The 26,229-nt window shown below is 53.4% G+C and overlaps 2 protein-coding genes across 6 annotated transcripts in view; both read right to left on the bottom strand.

Moving 5' to 3' along the window:
* LOC140399896 (uncharacterized) overlaps positions 1 to 26,229 on the bottom strand; it is a 141,843-nt gene that overhangs the window by 44,405 nt on the left and 71,209 nt on the right. For all 5 annotated transcript variants that reach the window (XR_011937920.1, XM_072489384.1, XM_072489403.1 and 2 more), the window contains 2 exons: positions 9,090 to 9,162; positions 7,602 to 7,713 (listed from right to left, as the gene is read on the bottom strand). Coding sequence is in view for 4 of the 5 variants with exons in the window: in XM_072489384.1 (XP_072345485.1) it covers positions 7,602 to 7,713; positions 9,090 to 9,162 (185 nt within the window). In the remaining variant the exon portion in view is untranslated. The remainder of the gene's footprint in view (positions 1 to 7,601; positions 7,714 to 9,089; positions 9,163 to 26,229) is intronic.
* LOC140407892 (2-oxo-4-hydroxy-4-carboxy-5-ureidoimidazoline decarboxylase-like) lies at positions 21,247 to 24,055 on the bottom strand. The gene has a single exon (XM_072495102.1). The coding sequence runs from the start codon at positions 24,053 to 24,055 to the stop codon at positions 23,528 to 23,530; it is 528 nt and encodes a 175-aa protein (XP_072351203.1). The 3' UTR covers positions 21,247 to 23,527.

The raw sequence follows: 26,229 nt of genomic DNA, 5'->3' as shown, positions 1-26,229 counted from the left end.
CTGTATCCCGGGCACGGCCGCAGAGTTGCCCCACGCCACAGCCGGCGTCTGTGGAGGGAAGTGGCAGAGGCCGTCACCGCTGTGGCCCTAACACCACGGACAGGCACCCAGTGCCACAAGAAGGTGAACGACCTCGTCAGAGCAGGCAGGGTGAGCCTCCCCCATATACCCCATATCCCCCCCTCCCCATATCCCCCCTCCCCCATATCCCCCCCATATCCCCCCTCCCCCATATCCCCCATATCTCCCCCTCCCCCATATCCCCCCTCCCCCATATCCCCCCTCCCCATATCCCCCATATCCCCCCTCCCCCATACCCCCCTCCCCCATATCCCCCCTCCCCCATACCCCCCTCCCCCATATCCCCCCTCCCCCATATCCCCCCTCCCCCATATCCCCCTCCCCCATACCCCCTCCCCCATATCCCCCCTCCCCCATATCCCCCCTCCCCATATCCCACCTCCCCCATATCCCCCCCTCCCCCATATCTCCCCCTCCCCCATATCCCCCCTCCCCCATATCCCCCCCTCCCCCATATCCCCCATATCCCCAAGTGAATCCAGCCCTAACCTTAACCTCTGCAATGCACGCGCAACCGATGGCGTGCATTCATATACCTGCCTAACACTGTTGCCTTTTACCCCTGCCACCACCCCCCCCCCCCCCCCACCCCCACAGGAGAAGCGCGCACACAACAATAGGGAGCATGTGAGGACTGGAGGAGGGCCCGCTGATGAGAGGCCACTGACCGTACACGAGGAAAGGGCCCTGGAACTGGCTGGCGGACCTGAGGACCGGGAGGTTGCTGATGCAGAGGTCGGGGCCCCACGAGCAAGTGAGCCACCAACAGCCCGTCCCCATATCCCCCCTCCCCTATATCCCCCTCCCCCGTATCACCTGATCACTGCCTGATGTCTAACCATGCATGCTTCATTGTGTATCGCAGGACCAAACGTCCAGGCACCCATCCCCGCAGATGCACACCGCCCGCAGGATGCCCCTCGGAGACCACAGGAGACGGAGAGACCCGCACCCTCCAGCATGCGACGCCCGCAGGATGCCCCTCGCACACCACGGGAGACGGAGAGACCCGGACCCTCCAGCATGCGACGCCCGCAGGATGCCCCTCGGAGACCACGGGAGACGGAGAGACCCGGACCCTCCAGCATGCGACGCCCGCAGGATGCCCCTCGCACACCACGGGAGACGGAGAGACCTGGAGCAACAGGGAGACGACACCCCCGTCACGTGCGGGAGCGACCACCCAGCGATGAGGGGGGCAGCCACAGGCCCCCGTCACATCCGAGCCAGGACACCACTACCCAGGACACCCCTACCCGGGACACCACTACCCAGGACACCCCTACCCGGGACAGCACTACCCGGGACAGCACTACCCGGGACAGCACTACCCGGGACAGCACTACCCGGGACAGCACTACCCAGGACACCCCTACCCGGGAAGACGAAATACCGGACAGTGACTCAGAGTGGATGGGTGGAGACAAACCCCCACCCCAAAGTGCCATGCACTCAGAGTGGGACGAAGAGCACGACACAACGCCACTGCTGTCACCAACACCCTCCACCATCGCAGAAACACTCACAACGGTTGGGCACTTTAGTGATGAGGCGTCTGGTACACTCCCTGGTGCGCACAACACAGCCGTCCCGGTACAGCAGGTGGAGGTAGGAGCAGCAGAGGGACCGGGCGGTCGGAGGGCAGCCCAGGCCAAGCGAACATCTGCCGCCCAGATGGATCCCGGGTTCCTGCAGTTACCACACCCACACATGGATCCGATGCAACCACCGACACGGAGACGAGCGAATAGGGTGACGGGTGGCTTGCGGCGGCTGCGGTCACAGGTGGAGGAGTCCACCCGCGTCCAGGAGCTGGGAGTGGTCCCGGTCATGCGTGCCACCCAGGCTGACACCGCACGGGTGGCGTCCGCGGTGGAGGCAATGGGTGCGACGGTGTCAGACATGGGGAGCGGTTTGCGAGGCCTGGGGCCTTCCGTGCAGGCGGTGTCTGTGGCCCAGGAAATGGCTGCCCTCTCACAGGAGGCCATGAGCCAGTGCCAGCGCCAGATGGCAGAGGCGCTCAACGCCATAGCCCAGTCTCAGCAGGCCATGGCCCAGTCTCAGCAGGCCATAGCCCAGTCTCTGCAGGCCATGGCCCAGTCTCTGCAGGCCATGGCCCAGTCTCAGCAGGCCATCGCTGAGGGCATCGGCGCCAGTGGCCATGTGCGAGCCAGCGTCGCACTGTCACAGACAGGGTTTGCCAACCCCCTGGGCTCCATGGCTGCAAACCTGCAGACCCCTGTCGATACCAGCACGGGCCTCCAGGACTGGCAGCTCCAGATGTCGGGGGAGCGTCGGATGGCCAGTCCGTTCGCATCCCCCAACCATGTAGAGGCCTGGGGGCCATCGGGCACCCCGAGGGAGGAGGAGGTGGTGTGGTCCGTCCCGGCTCCCTCTGTAGGGGAGGTCCCGGTACACCGCGACACCTCGGACTCCCCCCCCTTCCGTCCCAGGTGCATCGGGTGGGCAACGGGCAGGACATGCTGGCAGCTCGCCATCCCAGTCGCCCGGGCCGCAGCCTGGCCCATCTAGGCCAGGACGCCCCAGGAAACGGCCGCCAAAGGGATCCAGTGTCAGAGGGCAGGAATCACAGGAGTCCACCTCCAGTTCTGCTGTACCGTCTGGGGAACCACGTAGACGTAGTCAAAGGGCCCGTAAGGCCAAACAATTAGACACTGAGTAAGTTGGCACGGGTGCAGGGCACAGATGAGTTTTAGGGGCTAGGGCACGTGCATGAACTCCTTTGGTTATTAAAGTCAATGTTACACCTACCGAAGCTGCCTTTGTGCTCTGTCCAAAGTGTGCGGGCGTGTCATGTACGTTGAGCGCAAGTGTGTGTGTGACAGGTGGTCTTACCTCAGCCCCAGGTGAGTCTGCCCCCTTCCCCCTGGGCCGCCATCAACATCCCCCGGGCAGAGGACGGGACCGTGCGCTGCAGTGTCACAGCCGCATGCAGGGATGGTCCGGGTGGATGGTGGTACTGTGGCCATGGGTCAGATATAGTCCAACGATGTAGAGCCAGGAGCTCATCGGAGGCGGGTTGTCATCATCCTCCATGGCCTGCGATAGACACGCGTCCACCCGCAACTGGGTGAGCCCGGCCCTTTGTGCCGCCGGTGGATCGGCAATTGGGGGGGGGTGGTGTGCATGCGGGTGGGGTGTGTGGGGTTGGGGAGGGGGGTGAGGGTGCTGGGTGGGTGGATGGGTGGGGGGTGGGGGTGGTCGGCTGTTGTCATGGTGTGCGGTCTGTGGCCATACTACCCGATTCCCACGCCCATCTAGTCAGTGAAGCGGGCGTCTATCAGTCGGCCAGCCGGTAACGGTGGACAGCCACCCGCCTGTGTCTACCCCGTCTGCCCTGACCATTGCCCCCATCCCCCTCATCTGGGGAGGACTGGGCCTCTTCCTGCTGCTCCTCCACTCCGCCCTCCTCTGCCTGCGGCACATCGCCCCTCTGCTGGGCTATGTTGTGCAGGACGCAGCACACCACAATGATGCGGCCGACCCTATCTGACCGATACTGGAGGGCGCCCCCAGAGAGGTCCAGGCACCTGAAACACATCTTCAGCACGCCAAAGCACCTCTCGATCACTCCCCTTGTCGCTACATGGGCATCATTGTAGCGGTTCTCCGCCTCATTGCGTGGCCTCCATATAGGCGTCATCAGCCACGATCGCAATGGGTAGCCCCTGTCGCCCAGCAACCAGCCCCTCAGCCGGGGATGGCGTCCCTCGTACATGCCGGGGATGGATGACCGCGACAACATGAATGAGTCGTGTACACTGCCTGGGTGACGGGCGCAGACGTGCAGGATCATCATGCGGTGGTCGCAGACCACCTGTACGTTCATTGAATAGGTCCCCTTCCTATTAGTGAACACGGCCCTGTTATCTGCAGGTGGCCGCACGGCGACGTGCATCCCATCGATCGCGCCCTGGACCATGGGGAACCCGGCAACGGCAGAGAAGCCCACGGCCCGGGCATCTTGGCGGATGTAGCGGTGCGCCATGGCATAAAGGGCATCTGTCACTGCCCGGATGCACCGATGTCTGCGATATGCCGGACAGGTCCCCACTCGGTGCCTGGAATGACCCCGTTGCATAAAAGTTCAGGGCCACCGTAACCTTGACGGACACGGGGAGAGGGTGTCCCCCGCCAGTGCCACGCGGTGACAGGTGTGCCAGCAGGTGGCAGATGTGTGCCACGGTTTCCCGGCTCATCCGGAGTCTCCTCCTGCATTCCCGGTCCGTGAGGTCCTGGTATGACTGCCGGGGCCGGTACACACGGGGCGCCCTCGGGTGCCTCCGTTGCCATGGGGCCGCGACGTCCTCCTCCCCCTCCTCGTCCTGTCGGTCAGGTGTCCCTCCAGCCTGGGCGGCTGCCGCCTGCCCCTCTGCGGCAGCCTGCGCCGCCTCTCTGGCACGCTCCTCCTCCTCCTCCTCATCCAGGGCAACATAGACATGAGCGGCTGCCACCACGGCGGCCAACATCGCTGGATGGTCTGAAAACATGACGGCCTGGTGGGGGGGAGGGGAACGACGACATGTCATCATTGCCCATATCCCCTCCTCCCCCCAGCCAGGTGGCATGGACCGCATGGGTCCAACTGTTGGAGGCTGGCACCTGGCCAGGTGGACCAACTCATTTGCCCTCCCATCACCCACCCCGGCACGACCCCCTCCCCAACCTCCACCCCAGCATGGACCCCCCCCCCCCAACCTCCACCCCGGCACGGACCCCCCCCCCCAACCTCCACCCCAGCACGGACCCCAACCCCCAACCTCCACCCCAGCACGGACCCCCCCCCCAACCCCCAACCTCCACCCCAGCACGGACCCCCCCCAACCTCCACCCCAGCACGGACCCCCCCCCAACCTCCACCCCGGGACGGACCCCCTCCCCAACCCCCAACCTCCACCCCAGCACGGACCCCCCCCAACCTCCACCCCAGCACGGACCCCCCCCCAACCTCCACCCCGGCACGGACCCCCCCCCCAACCTCCACCCCAGCACGGACCCCCCCCCCAACCTCCACCCCGGCACGGACCCCCTCCCCAACCTCCACCCCAGCACGGACCCCCCCCAACCCCCAACCTCCACCCCGGCACGGACCCCCTCCCGGCACTCCCCCGGAGCCCAGCCTACTCTCACCACCACCCCCCCCCCCCCCCCCCCGCCGCACACACACACAAGCCGAGACACACCTCTCCTCACGCAATCAGTCTGCGGCCACGCCATTTCCTGCCCAGAGCCAACCCCCCAGGCCGTCACTCACCTCCTCGCTGGTCGGCGTGAGCCTGGAGCACCGGGTCACGCCGATGAAAAGGAGGTTTGATTCACGTCGACGTGAACGGTCATCACGTCGACGGGACTTCGGCCCATCCGGAAGGGAGAATATTGGCATGCCGAAAATCGTGACATTCTCCGCGGCAGCGGCGCCATTAACGCCCCGCCGACTTTTCTCCCTTCGGAGACTTCGGCGGGGGCAGGGGCGGGATTCACGGCGGCCAACGGCCATTCTCCAACCCGGCGGGGGGTCGGAGAATGACGCCCCTAATATCCTCTTCAAAACTTACTTTCCTACTATCTTTGTGTCATCAGCAAATTTAGCAACCATACATTCGGTCCCGACATCCAAGTTATTGATATAGATTATAAATAGTTGAGACTCCAGGCACTCCTGTGACACTCCACTTGTCACATCTTGCCAACCTGAAAAAGAGCCAGTTATCCCTACTCTCTGCTGCCTGATAGCTAACCAGGGGCGAGATTCTCCGACCCCCCGCCGGGTCGCACATCTTTGGACTGTGGGAGTGAACCGGAGCACCTGGAAGAAACCCAGGGACAACGTGCAAACTCCACACAGACTGCCACCCAAGGTCGGAATTGAACCCGAGTCTCTAGCGTGAGGCAGCAGCGCTAACCACTGCAGCACAGTTTCACCCACCTTTCTTGATTGCATTGAAATTTTCCAAGTGCCTTGCTATAATCTCTTTAATAATAGATTCTAACGATTTCCCTGCAACAGACGTGAAGCAAATTGGCCTGTAATTTCTGCTTTCTGTTTCCTTCCTTTCTTGAAGAGAGGTGACATATTCGCTACTTTCCAATTTGATGGGATCTTTCCAGAATCTAAAAAATTAAAACTAATGCATCTACTATCTCAGCAGACACTTTTTTAAGACCTGAGGATGAAGTCCATCAGTACCTGGGGGCCTTTTGGCTATTCCTTATGGATTGTGGCGAGAAGGCCCCATAACCAATGACCATTACCACTGATGCACATCTCTCAGGCAGCTTCCAAAGAAGAGTCATATTGGACTTGAATTGTTAACTCGGTTTCTCTTTCCACAGGTGTTGCCAGACCCACTGAAATGTTCCAGCATTTTATGTTTTTATTTCCAGCATCCACAGCATTTTGCTTTTATCTCAGGCAAGAGCTGCATTTTCTCCCTCATTCCTGTTGCCAAGGGACAGACCTACAGGCCGAAGGGCTTTTTCTATGCTGTAAACCTCTATGACTCTATTAAGTTCGCAGACGATACAAAAATTAGTGGGGTGGTAAATAGTGAGGAGGATAGCCTTAAAGTAGAGGAGGATATAGACCGGCTGGTCAGATGAACTGATCAGTGGCAAATGGAATTCCATCCGGATAAATGTGAGGTGATGCACTTTGGCAGGACAATCAAGGCAAGGGAATATATGATGAACGGCAGGAAGTACCGAGGATCTGAGGGTCCTTGGTGTGATGTACACCGATCCCTTAAGGTGGTAGAGCAGGGGGATACAATGGTTAAGAAGGCATATGATATACTTGTCTTTATTAGCCAAGGCATAGAGTTTAAGAGCAGGGAGGTTATGCTGGACCTGTATAAAACTTTGGTTGGGCCACAGCTAGAGTATTGTGTGCAGTTCTGAAATCCACATTATAGGTGGGATGGGATAGCACAGGAAAGAGTGCAGAGGAGATTTACCAGGATGTTGACTTCGAGAGAATGGACAGACTGGGGTTGTTTTCCTTGGAACAGAGGAGACTGAGGGGGGACATGATTGAGGTGTATAAAATTATGAGGGGCATAGAGTGAGCAGACAGGAAGAAACATTTCCCCTTGGTGAAGGGATCAATGACCAGGGGGCATAGATTTAAGGTATGGGACAGGAGGTTTAGAGGGGATGTGAAGAAAAGCCTTTTCACCCAGGGGGTGGTGGGACTCTGGACCTGGGATTAAAATAGTTAGGTGGTCATTTTTGACTGGCACAGACGTGATGGGCTGAAGGATCTTTTCTGTGCTGTAAACCTCTATGACTCTATCTATGACTTTACACCTGAAAAATGTGGGGCCTCAGGTAGTGATTTTAACCTAGAATTATAGTGGGGTCAGACTAGGTCACTGAGAACATACTTTGGGTTCAGAGAGGGGAAAATAGGCTTCAGATGTATAATTAAAAGATATTCTCGAAAACAGATATTGCAATCTTTTACAAACACTTTCTTCTTGTGTTTGTTTTAGGGTAATTACCTTCTGTATGACCTTTTAGTACAGCTGTACATTCTCCTCTTTGTATATTCCACATTCTTATTGTGTGGTCCCAGGATGTGCTCGCAACTAGATGCTCTTTCATAGCCAAATACTGTTTAGTAAGCAAATGGTCAGTATCATCTTAAGCAGATAGAAGCGATCTTACCATGTGCAATTTAAACATATTGCAAGATGTACAGTCATTTGAAATTATTACAAAAATCATGTAGTGTTGGTTTGATTTTAAATATATCGATCATGTAGGTGGCTATATAATGATCATTCTGTGATCTCCACAACAATGCACTTGTTTTGAAATATTTTCCTATTGCAAACATTAAGACTAATTATCAACATCAGCAATCTTTTAAAAGCCAAAAATTACAACTTTAAAACATTTTTACTTATTTTGTGAATAATATTGTTCAAATGATGAGTTATGTAGATAACACTTGAACCCACAAGGGTTGTTTCAATGAGGAACATTAGAGTGCATGAAGGTGCCAGTGAACAGGGCACCTAATTCACAAGACATCAACTTCAGAAAAAGAAGGTTTTTCAAAATAGTTTGAGATTTCAATGTCACCAGATAATGATATAGAGATATTTTACACTGATTAAATTGGTCCACACTAAAAACAGCATTTTTTTCATCTGCTGATTTTTTTCAGCACTGTTCATTTGTACAGAATAGACGTTGCTCAAATTTCCTACTCTGGCCTTTATATGTTTGATCATGTGAACTGTCATCATTGAGGAGGGCTGTTCTACCAATGTACAGTTGCTGATCATGCATAGCTTCTTTTAAATGTGGCTAAAGCAACCAATTATGCTTCTGTCACACAAGATTCTTTGCCTCCTCACAGAAAACAAGCAGGGAGTAAATTATAATGAGCTAACCTTGCAGAACATGGTGAGATCAGTTCCCCTCTCAACTTGTGAAGGGTCTCAGGAGCGCAGCAATCTTGGACCCATAGCTAAAATGACACGATCACTACGTAGGCTTGATTAATAATTGTGGTGGTGAGATTCCAATCTTAATGCCAGTGTTAGACAATACATTTTAGTGGGTTTTCGGTGAGTTGGGTCCACCAACTATGAGGCTTCCAAACTCCTCCAAACCTCAGAGATGTGGCTTCAAAGGAAATATTTTTAAATGACATAATTTGACTTTTTTGATTTGCAAAAGGGTATTCATGATTACACACACTAATTAAAGAATCTTTAACAGAAAGACCACCATTTTCTCCTCCTATATCCATAGGCGAGAGGGGTAACTTTGTACATTTGTACAGCCACTGGAGAGCCTTGATTCCTGTGATGCACAATGGAAATTCAGATATATGCAACAGATGCCCGAAGCTAGAAATCTAACCTCGTGTGACCTAGTGTGATGTACAAAGACATTTTTGTTAAATAATTACTGAATTTCATAAATTGAATTTAAAGGTTAGCTGTAGATGTTAATTACATAGGTAATCACATTACCTGGATCTCATCTTCATGACCTCGTAAAATTTTCTTACATCGGCCATCCTGAATTGACCAAACTCGAATAGTTCTGATTTACAAGAGCAAATGGGATAAACTAGAATTGATTTACAGAAAGCCATATCTTAACATGATATTATGAATATCAGACAAATATTTCTTGTACAGTCATGATAAATTTTCTTTACATTCAAACTAATCTTTTTCTTAATGTGAGTTACGTTTACACAAATTTCAGTTGTAGAATATCTTGTTTTTTATGACCATTGCATAGTGACCAAAAGGGTACCAAGGGGTTGTTATCCCCAGTAGCTCAGTTAGTGAATGTAGTGAGTCGCCAAAAGGTTTGATCTCCGAAATGGTTGAACTAACTGACTTGAGGGTCAGTGCCACACTGGTTGCAGTGTTCCTGGACTAAAAATGTAATAATAAGCCAAATTCCTCCTCCTGATAACTGTGCAATGATAATGTTTACATGTGTCTGCATACACCAAATTTTGCATATGTGTGTGTGGATAAGATCAAGGTGAAACGTAAGAGCTTTTACACTCAGTGGCAAAGCAACGGTGCATGCCACTGACCGTACAGAAGGTTGCCCTCCAAGATCAAGCAATCTCTGCTGTTAGGAAAACAAAGATGGTTCTAAGAAAATTAGATTTCTATTGGCAAATATTAGAAATAAGGTATAGTTTTTAAGTGTGTTTAATTTAATGTTTCTGTGCTTGGAAAAGTAAAACCTAGAGTTAGATTTATGTTGGACAGCGGTATTTTTATGTGTGGGGGTTGGTTAAGTTCCAACTGTGTTCTATTGTGCTTAGAGAGTGCTATGGTGTGAAGAATAAACAAAAGACATCTGCATGTGGATGGTTCTTAGCCACAAGGGCTTTGTAAAGTAGAGAAGCTTTTAAGTTTTAGCCGAGCTAATTTGATAACAGTTGGACATAGTGAGAGAGAAGGCAGCTCTAACAGCAATGCTCAAAGCAGTTGGTGTTTGAAGGCTGAAGAGGGATCATCTCTCTCAGCCTTGCTAGAAAAGCCATACTATGGAATAATGGGGAGGGATTCTCCGAGCCCGCGCCGGGTCGGAGTATCGCCAGGGGGGCGCGCGAATCCTGCCACGCCGCTATGACGCCGGGCCGCCGGCACAGTCGCCACGGCGCCGGTCAGGGGCCGTTGAAAGCGGCCCTCGTGGCGATTCTCCGCGCTCGATGGGCCAAGTACCTGCCGAGTTCCACCGGCGTCATTTGCGTATAGTCCTACCCGGCGGGACCTCGGCGTTGTGGCTGCGAGGGCCGTCCTGGTGGGGGGGGGGGAGCCGACTACGGTGGGGGGGCCTCCACGGCGGCCGGGCCTGGTGTCAGGGACAACCGATCCACGGGCGCACTCATTCCGGGGGATGCCTATGTTTCTCTGCGCCGGGCCCCTGTAGGGCTCGGCCATGTTGCCCGGGGGGCCGGCACGGAGACAGGCGTGGTGCGCATGCGCGGACCCGCGCCGGCCGTGGCGCCATGCGCGGACCCGTGCCGGCCATGTAGGGCTGGCTTTCGCCGCCGGAACAACGCACAGCACTCTGACACCATGCTAGCCCCCGGGGAAGGGGAGAATGACTGGGTCGGAGGCCCGTTGACACCGGCGCCGCTCGCGCCGGTTTTGACGAAAATCTCCGAAAACCAGCCATGGTTAAGAAAACAGATGGCTGAAATCTAAAGTCCAGCTAGTTAAGGAAACAGAGAAATGAAGTGAGGTTTCCAAGAAGTCTGGAGTGAACAGAACAGAAGAAACTGGGAACAAGAACAGATTGCTGTTCAGTAAAGTCACAGTGAGTTGAAAAGGCATTGGATTGTGAGAGGCCAGAAAGATATCTGCAGTAGTGCCAAGATTTGTGAGAAATTACTATTGTTTGGGAGACATTGGGCTGGATTCTCCGTTTCAGCGGCTAAGTGCCATTTTACGACCCAAAAATCGGCGCCGACCCCTCACTGATTCCAGGATCTGTGAGGGGCGAGCAGCGGTGAAGCTCCAAGATCCCTCACCGAAAACGGTCGGAGAATAGCCAGGTCCCTGACCGCGCATTTGCACATCGACGACCTGCAGCGGTCATGCCTTACAACATGGCGCCAGCCATGCGTGGATCCGACCCGCCATCCACGACCCCATAGACCACCAGTCCCCCAGCCCTCGTAGAAGCCCCCCTGGCCAGTGGCATGGATCCTGGCCAAGTGTGGCAGCACTGGACACAGTCCGTAGCCGCCACGCCGGGTTCCCGACTACTGAGACCACATGTGTCCCGCGAGGTCGCGAACTCAGCCCATTGGGGGTGAAGCATCGCGGGAGAGCCTGCCGATGATGCGCCAACATCATTATAGCGGCGTGCGGTGCACAACGCGTTTCTGCCATTTCGGAGGGGGCAGAGCATGGCTGACCGGCGTCAAACTGGCAGCGGCCCCGATTTGGGTGTTGGGAGTGGATTCTCGATTGCCCTACACCGATATTGTAATCGGCGATCAGACGGAGAATCCGCCCATTATTTGGAATAACTTTGGAAATCAGTGGCTGGATCTCGGAGTTTGTGTAAAAGTCTTTAAGACAATGGAAACCTGAAGGGAGAGGTGTAAAACCTGAAAGTGAAATCTTGACAGAAGCAGCAGAGGGAAAGCATAATTTGAAAGAAGATTTGAAAGTGTGACTTTTGAAAGCGGAATTTGGAAATCAGTCTGGAAGCTGGGGTTCAGTGAGACAAGGTGGCTCACGGTATAAGAATCATCTGGGGGTTTTTGTGGAGAAATCCACAGGCATTCACTTGGGTCCAGAGAGGAGTGGATCTTACTACAGTTATCTTGTTTAAAAGGGACCTTTTTGTGTTAATGACCATTGTAGCTTCAGATGTACTTTGTAATCAGTGTTCGTCCTTAAACCTGTAGGTGGGGTAAAGCAGTATTGTATAATAATCCAACTTTTTATGTTTAATAAGTGTTTTCTTGTTGTTTAAGCTAATTAGCAGTTCTGTAACTCTGTTCTTCCACATTTTATATAAAAAAGTAAAAGTTATGTGGCGGGATTCTCCGTCGGCCAACGCCGGAATCGGGAAACGCGATTGGGCGGAGAACTGCGTGTGAGGCGCAATTCGTGGTCTGCGCCAGGCGCCTGACAGACTGCCATGCTCCGGTGCTTCAACAGCGGCGTCAATGAGTTCTGCTCCGCACATACAATAAACCCTGTTGGCATATCATTAACAGGTCTGACCCAGTATTCTCCGGGACTCCCGCGATGCTCCACCTCCGCCAGGAGGAATAACCAACAGCGAGTTTCACATGTGGTTTTAAAAATTAGGAAACAGGCGCCATGGCTGGTGAGGAAGAGAGGGGGTACAAAAAGTGTCCAACATCACCATAGTTTGCTGACAGATGGGCCGCTAGGAAGCTTCTGCTAGGACTGGGGGGAGTAGCGGGGGGATGCCAGGAGGTGGACCGTGGAAGGGCATGTAACACAATTGCCGCAATTCGCTGACTGACCACTGTGAACATTAGTGCCGCGGGTCGTATGGGTGTCCCCCAGGCCACCCCTCACCCCCCCCGGTTTCCTCTGGCCCCAGTTGACCCTTCAACGATGGGCATGCTCTAGTGCAACCAGTGCCAGCTTGTTGGCTGGAATGAGTGTGCATAGGTGAGTGTGCATAGGGAGTGGACTGCTAATATGCAGCTGCAGCTTGTCAGCCTCTCAAGTGCCAATCCCAACCCTGGCCAATCGGACACTGTTTTTCATTGGAATCGCCCGTGTTCCACGTGATGCCGGTGCTAGCCCATTAGCGGTTCCAGAATTGCTCTGGGACTGGCGGCAATTTTGTTGTAGAAGTCCATTGATTCTATCCCGGAGGTCAACACTTAGTCTCTGAAACGGAGAATCCTGCCCAGTCTTTTCAGCCAGGGTTCCATTCTGGGATCTTCCCGTCCAGTTGTAACTGAGATCGTAACACTGCGGGAGTTTTATTTTTCCCTTTTCTGAAAGTATTTAAATCTAATACGAATTCAAGGGTATGTGTTGATGTTCAACAGCAATGATGTCAACAAGCAACAAAGGGACGACTTCCAGTTGCGCGATGCGGAGCTAAGCCGCACGATTCGGCAGCTCCCGCGATTACGGACTTTCGGGCTCTCCAGAGGAGCCCCAAAGGGAATTTTTCGAAGACGTCCCGTGTGCGAAGATGAGAGCAAAGTCCCCCTTTACTGCATATGGAACGGACAAGAAGTGAAACGGCTAAAAAAGCGGCGTTGGAGCAGCGAGAGAAGCGAGGGAAGAAAAACAAGATGGCGGCGGCCGGAGATAAAGTGGAAGGCGGGCCGGAGCTGCAAGAGTTTATTAAGCGCTGCTTTGAGGAGCTGCGGAAAGAGATGCTGGCGCCTATGCTGTCGGCGATTGAAGGATTAGGGATGACCCAGAAGGCCCACGAGATAAAGATCCAGGAGGTGCAGAAAAAAGTCAATGAGAACAAGGATGAGATCTTGGGCCTGGCGGTGAAGTTGGAGGCGCACGAGGCGCTGCACAAAAGGTGGGCGGAAAGATTTGAAGACCTGGAGAACAGGTCAAGGAGAAAGAATCTTCGGATCCTGGGTCTCCCTGAAGGGGGCCGATGCCGGGGTATATGCGAGCACGATGCTCGAGTCGCTGTTCGATTTTTGTTGTACACAGGGTGTTAATCACGTGCAGGAAATGTTCCACGGGTTGGGTGATGGATGGGGATGGGGAAAGGGACTGGGTGAGAAGACTGTGCGAGACGGTGGCCGCCGGTGCTGGAGGGAGGGAAGGCTCGGGGATGAGGGAAATGAGATAAGGCCGCGACAGGAGCTGCGCCAGAGGGGGCGGGGCAGGCTTAGGAAAGCGCGGGCTTTTTCCCGCACTAGGGAAGGACAGAGGGTGGGGAGGGGGGGGGGGGAATGGAGGGGCGCACACTGATTGCTGGGGAGGGAAGATTCCCACACGGGGGGGTCAATGGGACGGCGGGGGAAGCCGGGGTCAGCAGGAGTCAGCTGACTTACGGGAGTGCTATGGGGGGAGCAAAAGAGCTAGACATGGGTCTGGGGGGGGGGGGGGGGGTAATAGGGTTGCTGCTGCACTGGCCGAGGGGGAATTGGACACAGAAGAGGTGGTCGGGGCGGGGGTCCCCCGTCTGGGGGACTGGAGGGTGAGGGCGGCGCGGGCACGGGACTGGCCTAGAAAAGGTGATGGCTAGTCGGCGGGGGGAGGGGGGGGAGGCCCCCAATCCGGCTGATAACGTGGAATGCGAGGGGCCTGAATGCGCCGGTAAAGAGGGCCCGAGTGTTCGCGCACTTAAAGGGACTGAAGGCAGACGTGGTCATGCTCCAGGAGACACATTTGAAGGTGGCAGACCAGGTCAGGTTAAGAAAGGGATGGGTAGGACAGGTATTCCATTCGGGGCTGGATGCGAAGAACAGAGGGGTGGCAATATTGGTGGGGAAGCGGGTGTCGTTTGAGGCCAAGAATATTGTAGTGGACAATGGAGGTCGATACGTGATGGTGAGCAGTAAGTTACAGGGGATGTGGGTGGTATTAGTAAATGTTTACGCCCCGAACTGGGATGATGCTGGATTCATGAAGCGTATGTTGGGGCGCATTCCGGACCTGGAGGTAGGAAGCTTGATAATGGGTGGAAATTTTAACACGGTGTTGGACCCAGCACTGGATCGCTCCAGATCTAGGACCGGAAAGAGGCCGGCTGCAGCCAAGGTGCTTAGGGGGTTTATGGACCAGATGGGGGGGGGGAAGTAGATCCGTGGAGGTTTGCCAGGCCGCAGGCCAGGGAATTTTTTCTCCCACGTGCACAAAGCCTACTCCCGGATAGATTTTTTTGTTCTAGGTAGGGCGCTGATCCCGAAAGTGGAGGGAACGGAGTATTCGGCCATAGCCATTTCAGATCACGTCCCACACTGGGTGGAACTGGAGTTGGTAGAGGAGAGGGACCAACGCCCGTTGTGGTGGTTGGATGTGGGATTGCTGGCAGATGAGGCGGTGTGTGGGAGGGTGAGGGGGTGCATTGAAAGGTACTTGGAGGCCAACGACAACGGGGAGGTGCAGGTGGGGGTGGTATGGGAGGCGCTGAAGGCGGTGGTCAGGGGAGAGCTAATCTCCATCAGGGCTCACAGGGAGAAGATAGAGGGCAGGGAAAGGGAGAGGTTAGTGGGGGAGATTTTAAGAGTGGACAGTAGATACGCAGAGGCCCCTGAAGAGGGACTACTTAGGTTAAGGCGAAATCTCCAGACGGAGTTCGACCTGTTGACCACAGGGAAGGCAGAGGCACAGTGGAGGAAAGCGCAGGGGGCGACGTATGAGTATGGGGAGAAGGTGAGCCGGATGCTGGCACACCAGCTCCGTAAGAGGATGGCATTGAGGGAGATAGGTGGAGTCAAGGATGGAAGGGGAGCTACGGTGCGGAGTGCGATGAAAGTAAATGAGGCATTCAAGGCCTTCTATGAGGAGCTGTACAGATCCCAGCCCCCAGCGGGGGAAGAGGGGATGCGACGATTCTTGGACCAACTGAGGTTCCCGAGGGTGGCTGGTTTGGGGGCACCAATTGGGTTGGAGGAGCTGATCAAAGGTCTGGGGAGTATGCAGGCAGGGAAGGCCCCGGGACCGGATGGGTTCCCGGTTGAGTTATATAGGAAGTACGTAGACCTGTTAGCCCCGTTGCTAGTGAGGACTTTTAATGAGGCAAGGGAGGGAGGGACCCTGCCCCCGACAATGTCTGAGGCGACGATCTCTTTGATCCTGAAGCGGGACAAGGACCCACTGCAATGTGGGTCGTACAGGCCGATCTCGCTCCTCAACGTGGATGCTAAGTTGCTGGCAAAAGTGCTGGCTACGAGGATCGAGGACTGTGTCCCGGGGGTGATTCACGAGGACTAGACGGGATTTGTAAAGGGCAGGCAGCGAAACACCAATGTGCGGCGGCTCCGAAACGTGATAATGATGCCATCGGCGGAGGGAGAGGCGGAGATAGTAGCGGCTGTGGACGCGGAGAAGGCCTTTGACCAAGTAGAGTGGGAGTACCTCTGGGAAGTGCTGCGGAGGCTTGGGTTCGGGGGAGGGTTTATTAGTTGGGTTATGCTCCGAGACAGAGCCCCGGAGGCGAGTGTGGTTACGAATCGGCGGAGGTCGGAGTATTTTCGGCTGTATCGTGGGACAAGGCAGGGGTGCCCCCTGTCCCCCCTGTTGTTTGCATTAGCAATTGAAACCTTGGCCATGTCATTAAGGGAGTCTAGAAAATGGAAGGGGGTAGTCCGAGGGGGAGAGGAGCATCGAGTGTCGCTTTACGCAGACGACCTGTTGCTGTATGTGGCGGATCCAGTGGAGGGGATGGTGGAGGTCATGCAGACTCTAAGGGAGTTTGGGGATTTTTCGGGCTATAAGCCTAATGTAGGGAAGAGTGAGCTCTTTGTAGTACAGTCAGGAGACCAGGAAAGGGGGATAGACGATCTACCGTTGAGGAGGGCGGAAAGGAGCTTCCGGTACTTGGGGATCCAAATAGCTAGGAGTTGGGGGGCCCTACATAAACTTAATCTGACGAGGCTGGTGGAGCAGATGGAGGAGGACTTCAAACGATGGGACATGTTGCCGTTCTCGCTAGCGGGTAGAGTGCAGTCGGTCAAAATGGTGGTCCTCCCGGGGTTTCTTTTTGTGTTCCAGTGCCTTCCAATTGTAATCACCAAGGCCTTTTTCAGAGGGTAGGCAGGAGTATTATGGGTTTTGTGTGGGCGAATAAGACCCCGAGGGTAAGGAGGGGGTTTCTGGAGCGCAGTAGGGACAGAGGAGGGTTGGCGTTGCCGAATCTGGGTGGCTACTACTGGGCAGCCAATGTGGCGATGATCCGTAAGTGGGTGATGGAGGGAGAAGGGGCGGCATGGAAGAGGTTGGAGATGGCGTCCTGCAAAGAAACGAGCCTGGGGGCGCTGGTGACGGCACCGCTGCCGCTCTCGCCGACAAGGTACACCACGAGTCCAGTGGTGGCGGCAACGCTAAAGATCTGGGGCCAGTGGAGACGGCACAGGGGTGCAATGGGAGCCTCGGTGTGGTCCCCGATCAGGGGTAACCATCAGTTTGTCCCAGGGAGGATGGACGGGGGGGTTTCAGAGCTGGCACCGAGCAGGGATTAGAAGAATGGGGGACCTGTTCATTGATGGGACGTTTGCGAGCCTAGGGGCACTAGAGGAGAAGTTTGGGCTACCCCTGGGAAATGCTTTCAGATACATGCAGGTGAGGGCGTTTGTGAGGTGACAGGTGAGGGAATTCCCGTTGCTCCCGGCACAGGAGTTTCAAGACAGGGTGATCTCGGGTGTGTGGGTCGGGGAGGGCAAGGTGTCGGCGATATACCAGGAGATGAAAGAGGGGGAGGCGGGGGTAGAGGAGCTGAAGGGTAAATGGGAAGAGGAGCTGGGGGAGGAGATTGAGGAGGGGCTGTGGGCTGATGCCCTAAGTAGGGTTAATTCCTCTTCCTCGTGTGCCAGGCTTAACCTGATACAATTCAAGGTGGTTCATAGAGCGCATATGATGGGGGCAAGGCTGAGTAGGTTCTTTGGGGTGGAGGACAGATGTGGGAGGTGCTCAGTAAGTCCGGCGAACCATGTCCATATGTTTTGGTCATGCCCGGCACTGGAGGGGTTCTGGAGGGGAGTTGCGGGAACAGTATCTAAGGTGGTGAAAGTCCGGGTCAAGCCAAACTGGGGCTAGCACTATTTGGAGTAGTGGACGAGCCGGGAGTGCAGGAGGCGAAAGAGGCCGGCATTCTGGCCTTTGCGTCCCTGGTAGCCCGGCGAAGGATCTTGCTGATGTGGAAGGAGGCGAAGCCCCCCAGCGTGGAGGCCTGGACAAATGATCTGGCGGGATTTATCAAGTTGGAGAGGATAAAGTTTGCCTTGAGAGGGTCTGCGCAGGGGTTCTACAGGCGGTGGCAACCGTTCCTAGACTATCTCGCGGAGTGTTAGATGAAGGTCGGTCAGCAGTAGCAGCAACCCAGGGGGGGGATGTCTTGGGGGGGGGGGGGGGGGGGCGGAGGAGGAGGGAGGGAGGGGGAAGGGGGTTTATTTGGGGGGTATTTGAGCAAGAAAATACATGAAGGATCTGGAAAACTGAGATGTACGGGAGGAATCCAATGTACAAAGCTCTGTATCATATCGATTTACCATGTTCATGTCTTGCTATGTGTGCTTTCCTTCTTTTTGTTACGTGGGGGGGGGGGGGGGGGGCGGGGTTTGTTTGTATGGGTGAAAAACTGTGTTCAAATTCTTAATAAATATATATTTTTTAAAAAACAAGCAACAAAGGAGTCAATACATTTCAGTATTGGTACATGGCAAAGCAGGAAGGTAAAACCACTGGATCCTTTAATTTTTTCAGATGGCAAAATAAATGACTATGATTGGACTAAGGTGGAAGTTAAAGTAAATATAAACTTTAAATTGTTTGAATGCTTTCAAAATACATCTTTTTTTTTTATACTATAGACAACTTTGACATTCGGCTATATAAAATTAGCTCTTCCTTTTATTTATTTGTTCATGTGATGTGGATGTTGCTGGCTGGGCCAACATTTATCCTTAATCACCCTTGAGAAGGTGGTGATGAGCCACCTTCTTGATCCGCTGTAGTCCATGTGATGTAGATACACTCACAGTGTTGTTAAGAAAGGTGTTCCAGGACTTTGACCCAGCGGCAGTGAAGGAATGGTGACACGATTCCAAGTCAGAATGGTGTGTGACTTGGAGGGGAATTTGCAGGTGGCGGTATTCCCATGCATCTGCTGCCCTTGTCCTTCTATGTGTTCGAGGTCACAGATTTGGAAGCTGCTGCCAAAGGAGACTTGGTGAGTTGCTGCAGTGCGCCTTGTAAATGGTGCACACTATTGCCACTCATCCAGGCAGGTGGAAAGTATCCCATCACACTTCTGATTTTTTGTTAAATGTTTTTATTGAGGCATTTATATATATTTATATATATATCATCAAACACAACCAAAACCAAAGGGAGAACAAACAGCAAATCTTATAACAAATAAATAACCAATACCCCCACGCCCCTCCCTCCCTGCTGTTACCCTCCACCCACTCAGCCTCCTTTTATAACCCCAAAGACCCCCCTACCTCCAACCCCCCTCCACCTGCTGACTTAACTATCCTGGAAGAAATCGCTAAACGGTTTCCATGTCCGGGCAAACCCCTCCACAGACCCTCTCAAGGCACACTTGATTTTTTTCCATCCTGAGAATCCTGCGAGGTCGCTCACCCACACCCCCGGGTTCAGTGGCCCTGAGTCCCTCCATCCCAACAAGGTCCGTCTCCAGGCTACCAAAGAGGCAAAGGCCAAAACATCGGCCTCTCTCACCCCCTGGACTGGATCTTCCGACACTCCAAAAATTGCCAGCTCTGGACTCAGAACCACCTTCATCCTCAGCACCTCAGGCATCACTTCAGCGAACCTCCGCCAGAATCCCTCCAACTTCGGACAGGCCCAAAACATGGGGACATGGTTCGCAGGCCCCCTGCACCCACACCTATCCTCCACCCCCTCAAAAAAACAACTTATTCTAGCCGCAGTCATATGCGACCTGCGGATTACTTTAAATTGGATGAGGCTAAGCCTAGTGCACGAAGAGGATGCATTTACCCTTCTCAAAGCCTTCTTCCATAACTCACCCTATAGCACCCTCCCCAGCTCTTCCTCCCACCTCCGCTTAACTTCTCCTATCGGGGCACCCTCCCATTGTAAATCTCCGATACGCTGCCCTGACCAACCCCTGTTTTCGATACCACCTTGTCCTGAAACCCCGAGGGCGGCAAATCAGGAAAGGACGGCACCTGTTTCCTCACATAGTCCCAAACCTGTAAGTACCGGAACCCATTCCCACTGGGCAGCTCATACTCCTCTACCAATCCCTCCAAGCTCATAAAGCTACCCCCCACAAACAGGTCTCCAAACCGCTCAATCCCCTCCCGCCGCCACCCCGGAACCCCACGTCCAGCCTCCCCAGAACGAACCAGTGATTCCCACAGAACGGAGCCCAAACCGAGGGCACCTCCAGCCTCAGGTACTGTCGCCACTGTCCCCACATCCTCAGGGCCTCCACCACCACCAGACTTTAGAGTACCTGGCTGACAAGAACGCCAAAGGCGCCGTCAACAGTGCTCCCAAGCTAGTGCCCTTACACGAGGCTGCCTCCATCTGCTCCCATACCAACCTCTCCCCCACTACCCACTTCCTTACCATGGCTATATTTGCTGCCCAGTAATAGTTCATGAAATTTGGCAAGGCCAGCCCGCCCCCTCCCCCCCACACCTCTGCTCCAACAGCACCTTCTTCCCCGGAGGAGCTTTTCCTGGCCACACAAACCCCAAGGTCAATTAATTGATCTTCCTAAAAAAGGCCTTTGAAATAAAAATCGGAAGGTTCTGAAACACAAATAAAAACCTCAGGAGTGCCGTCATCTTCACGTGCCGCACCCGTCCCGCCAATGACAATGGGAGCACCTCCCACTTCTTAAAATACCCCTTCATTTGCTCCACCAACCCGGTCAAACTCAGTCTATGTAATTGCTCCGATCCCCATGCCACCGGATGCCCAGATACCTGAAGTTCGCCCCCACTACCTTAAATGGCAACTCGCCCAACTTCCGCTCTGCCCCCTCGCCTTGATTGGAAAGACCACACTCTTCCCCATGTTTAACTCATACCCAGAGAACCGGCCAAATTCCACCAAAGTGTCCATGATCCCCCAAAACTCCTCAAATACCCCGTTTAGCCCCACTGGGTCCAGTAACAGTCCACCCCTACCTTTACCCTTCCAATCGCCCTCGCAGCCTACAGCTTCCTGAGCTGGTGGGCCAGCATCCTACTAGCCTTCTCCCCATACTGATACATTGCCCCTCTGGCCCTCCGCAACTGCCCCAAAGCTTTCTCGTGGACATCAGCCCGGACTCCATCTGGAGCTTCTGCCTTTGCTTCAACAATCCTGCCCCTGGGACCACCGAATACCTCCTGTCCACCTACAAAATCTCATCTACCAGCCTTGCCATCTCTGTTCACTCCTCCTTCTCCCGATGCGCCCGGATCGATATAAACCCCCACCCACCCCACAACCCGAATCACTGCCTTGAGTGCCTCCCACAATGTGGCGGCTGACATCTCCCCTGTATCATTGGGTTCCACATGCCCCTGAATGGCGGCCGTCACCCGCTCACTTACCTCCTCATCTGCTAGCAATCCTATGTCCAGCCTCCACGCGGGTGCTGCCCACCCCCCCTGTCCACTTGCAAGTCAACCCAATGCGGCGCATAGTCTGACACCATGATCGCCGAGTACACCAAGTCGACCATCCCCACAAATAACGTCTTACCCACCACAAAAAAATTAATCCAAGAGTACACCATGTGCACATGGGAGAAGTACGAAAAATCTTTCATCCTCAGCCTCCCAAACCTCCATGGGTCTACCCCCACAGGCGCTCCAGCTCCTTCGCCTCGGTCTCCCCGACCTCGGGAACGACTGGTCCAACGTTGAATCAGTGACCGTGTTAAAGTCCCCTCACCCCCCTATAATCAGTCGATGCAAGTCCAGGTCCGGAAACTTCCCCAGCACCCGCCTCAAACTCCACATCATCCCAATTTGGGGATGAACATTTACCAGGACCACAGGCATCTCCCTCCAGCTTCCCACTCACCATCAATAACCTACCCCCGAATCACCTATTATATTCCCAACCTCGAATGCCACCTGCTTATTTACCAGCACAGCCAACCCCCATGTCTTCATGTAATAATAATAATCTTTATTATTGTCCCAAATAAGCTTACATTAACACTGCATGAAGTTACTGTGAAAATCCCCTGGCCTTATCCCGAATGGAAGACTTGCCCTACCCACCTTTTCCTTAGCCTTTTCCACGCAACCCTCAGATGGCCACTGTCACCACTCCCTCCCATGCTACGCCACAGCAACAGCACATTTGTAAGCAGCCTCCCTCCTCTCTTCCCATAAACAAAACAACTACCCCATGTCCCTCTTCTACACTAGCCACCTGATCAATCCCCACTGCGCTCCCATTAACTAGCCCACCTAGCTAGCCTGACAGTCCTTGCCTAGGCCTCCTACCCCCTGCTGGTTCGCTCTCCCCCCCACGCTCGCACACCTCCCAAGCAACAATGAAACAAGAAAAAATAAAGGTGCACTCAACCTCAAATGCGACAAAACATCTCGAAGGAGAAAAGTACTCCAACAACTAACAAAAAGATACAAGAAAAAACAGACCGAAGAAACACCTCATCTCCTCACACCTCCACAGTTTAATGTCCTCCTTCCCCTGTCAGTCCATTGTCTCTTAAGAACTCCATCACCTTCTCTGCTGTTCCAAAATAATGTTATCGGCTATTAAAAGTCACCCAGAGGCGAGTCGGGTACAACATCCAAAACCTCACCCTCTTTTTAAAGGCAGCCTTCACTCGATTAACCCCGGCTCTCCTCTTCGCCAGGTCCGTGCCCAAGTCCTGGTACACCCGAAGCTCGCTCCCTCCTAGGTGCACCTCCTCATCTGCCTCACCCAACTCAGTATATTCTCCTTGTCCAGGAACCGATGAAGTCGCACCACCATCGCCCTCGGTGGCTCATTCGCCTGCAGCTTCATCAGCGCCCTATGCGCTCGGTCGACATTCAGGGGTCAATTAAAGGTCCCCTCCCCATCAACTTCTCCAACATCTTGGCCACATACCTGCGAGCATCTGCCCCCTCGATGCCTTCAGGCATCCCCACGATTCTTAGGTTCTGCCTCTGGGAGCGGTTCTCCAGGTCCTCCACCTTCTCCTTTAACCGCTGCTGAGTCTCCCGCATCACACCTATCTCGGCCACCAACGAGGCAAGCTGCTCCTCGTGCTCCCCCACCGTCTCCTCCACTTTCCAAATGGCCTGGCCCTGGGACTCCAGACTCTGCTCCACCCGGTCAATTTCCTTTTTTTTTTAATTCTAATTTTTTTAATTCTAATTTTGCTGCAGTTATTAGCCTCTTAAAGCGATACCTTCAATTTGCGATGTTACATTCTACATTCTACTCGAGGTTTGCACATTTTGTTTAGAGAATTAAGCGCTGATTCTCCACATCATTTGTTCTTCTTGATATTTTGAACCTCTCTGACAGGCCTTCCTTTTAAAAAAAATAAATTTGGAGTACCCAATTAATTTTTTCCAAATAAGGGGCAATTTAGCATGGCCAATCCACCTACCCTGCACATCTTTGGGTTGTGGGGGCGAAACCCACGCAAACACGGGGAGAATGTGCAAACTCCACACGGGCAGTGGCCCAGGGCCGGGATCGAACCTGGGACCTCAGCGCCGTGAGGCAGCAATGCTAACCACTGCGCCACCGTGCTGCCCTTGCCCTTCTTATTAAAGCTTGGTGGCCTGGGATACTTGGCTGGAGATGTCCAAAAGGCGCAGGTGGCAGATTTTTTTAACCTCCTGGATACCGATCTGGAGCTCCTGCTCCGGGCTGTTGCTGATCCTGCTGCCGAGCTGTTGGATTATGGTTTCCCTGTCATTCATCCGGACACAGATCACGAACGGGAAATTAAATCGGCTCTTGTAAGAAGCATTTAATTCACTGAGCTGGGATCTCTGAGCTGGAGTGAGGCTGGTTAAGCCGGCTCGGCTCTGCTCTCCCTGGGAATCGGGTGACAGTGTTCCTCTGAGTAGCTCTCTCCCAGCCAGGTCGGGGTGGCACCGCAGGATTCCCTCTTTCCCTGACCGAGGCAGGGAATCTATAAAATCTCCAATGTTTTTCTCCAAGGCGCTCACACTTGAAAAGGGGCGACCTGTCCAAACTGCAGCTGCAATGAGGGGACATTTCTCAATCACATTCCCAAACACATCGAGAAACTGTTCATAATTCATGGAGTTAACAGTTCGCATTTCCATGACTGTTTACCGGCTGTTGCAGAGAGCAGAACGTAAAGGTCGGGAGGCGGGTTCTTTGGTATTTATGCTTAGTGACACTGAACGCGGGGTCAGTGCACCTGCATGTTAGAAACACACCAAGCTCTGTGGCTGAAAAGGTCGGGCAGACCCAATTCCTGCTTTTAACGGTGCTACCGCCTTGGTTAGGTTCTCCTGGGCCTCCCTCCTCTGTTGGCTAAACGTTTCACTAAAAAAGTCCACCAATTGTTCCATCGACCATTGGACAAGCAGGGCAGGGCCTTACCCTCCGCCATCTTGACCTGTGCTGCATGAAAAGTCCCTTGTTCCAACTGCTCCCTTCTTCTCGATCCACTTCCGGTCCGTGGATCCATCCACCAGCCCCACCAGCGGAGTCAAACTTTTCTCCAGCCAGTCCCACACTGCTTTCCTACAAAACATCCACCCTACAAGCGGGGAACTGGTCCAAAAAATCTGCCTCGAGCGGGAGCTGCCAAATGCAAGACCACCCACACCATGGCCGCCACCAGAAGTCCCACACTTCTGACTTTTGCCTTGTGGATAGTGGACAGGCTTTGGGGAGTCAGGAGGTGAGTTACTCGGTGCAGAATTCCTAGCTTCTGGCCTGCTCTTAGTATTTATTTTTTATTTATTTTTAAAATTAAATTTAGAGTACTCAATTCATTTTTTCCAATTAAGGGGCAATTTAGCGTAGCCAATCCACCTACTCTGCACATCTTTGGGTTGGGGGGGCGAAACCCACGCAAACGCGGGGAGAATGTGCAAACTCCACACGGACAGTGACCCAGAGCCGGGGTCGAACCTGGGACCTCAGCGCCGTGTGGCTGCAGGGCTAACCCACTGCGCCACCGTGCTGCCTGTGCTCTTAGTATTTATATGGCTAGCCCAGTAGTTTCTGGTAAAAGATAACATCCAACAAGTTGTTAGTGGGGGATTCAGCAAGGCTAATGCCATATGTCAAGGAGAGATGGTTAGATTCTCTCTTGTTGGGGATGGTTGTTACTTGGCATTTGTGTGGTTTGAAAGTTACTTGCTGCTTATCAGGCCAAACCTAAATATTGTCAAAGTATTGTTGCATCTGAACACAGGCTGCTTCAGTGTCTGACGGGTTGCGAATAATGCGAAGGTCATTGATGAAGCAAATCAGGGCTGAGTTAATTGACCGCCAATGACGACAATCAGTTTATTTGTGCTTGTATGACCCCAATCAGTGGACTGTTTCCCCGATTCCCATTAATTTCACGTTTGTTAGGATTCCTTGATGCCAGACTTGGTCAAGTGCTGCTTTGATGTGAAGGGCAGTCACTTTCACATCACCTTTTGAGTTCAGCTCTTTTGTCCATGCTTGGATCCATCTTGTAATGAGGTACAGAGCTGAGTGGCCCCGGTGGAACGCAAACTGAGCATCAGTGAGCAGGTTATTGCTCATAAGTGCCGCTTGATAGTACTGTAAACCAGTGGTTCCCAACCTTTTATATGTCAAGGCATACCTTTGTACTGTAAAAAATGATGTGGAACGGCTCCTATTTTCTCCAATTGAATTACCCTCTAGCAAAAGCCTTTTAAGTTTAAAATCTCTTCAAGACATGTCAAGTCGCCTTCTAATGCAGTTTTAAGTAGTTTAAGAAGTTTAAAAATGAAAGACTTCTCACCAGTTGCATGTCAAATACAATGGGCAGAATTCTCCTGTTCCCCAACCACGTGTTCCTCAGCAGCGCACCATTGGCTGGCAGCGGGATTCTTTCATCCCACCGTTTGTCAATGGGATTTCCCATTGCAACCACCCCATGTTACCGGGAAACCCGCTGGTAGGGGTGAGCTGCCGGATGGAAAAGTGAATCGCAACGAACAGAGAATTCCAGCCCATATTTTTAATTGAAAATGTACACAATTTTAAAATTGTTTCACATTAAAGATTTGAATTGTTTTCAGGTTTTTAAGTCTGAATTTCTCAATGTGCAAGTTCACAAATGAAGGAAATACTGTTAGCAACATCTTACCAACGGCGTTAATTCTGAATTTTCCCTCTGTGTCCCCGAACAGGTGCCGGAATGTGGCGACTAGGGAATTTTCACAGTAACTTCACTGCAGTGTTAATTTAAACCTACTTGTGACAATAAGATTATTATCATTAATGTGACACCTGGGCCCGTCTC

The sequence above is a fragment of the Scyliorhinus torazame genome, chromosome 2 (genome assembly GCF_047496885.1).
Source record: "Scyliorhinus torazame isolate Kashiwa2021f chromosome 2, sScyTor2.1, whole genome shotgun sequence".
Lineage (NCBI taxonomy): Eukaryota > Metazoa > Chordata > Chondrichthyes > Carcharhiniformes > Scyliorhinidae > Scyliorhinus > Scyliorhinus torazame.
The sequence above is the reverse complement of the archived record's forward strand: the minus strand, read 5'-3'. Positions and strand labels throughout refer to the sequence as shown.

What these genes read in the sequence shown, in the direction of transcription:
- LOC140407892 (XM_072495102.1), bottom strand. Translation starts at nt 24,055, where the DNA reads ATGGAAATGCGAACTGTTAACTCCATGAATTATGAACAGTTTCTCGAT.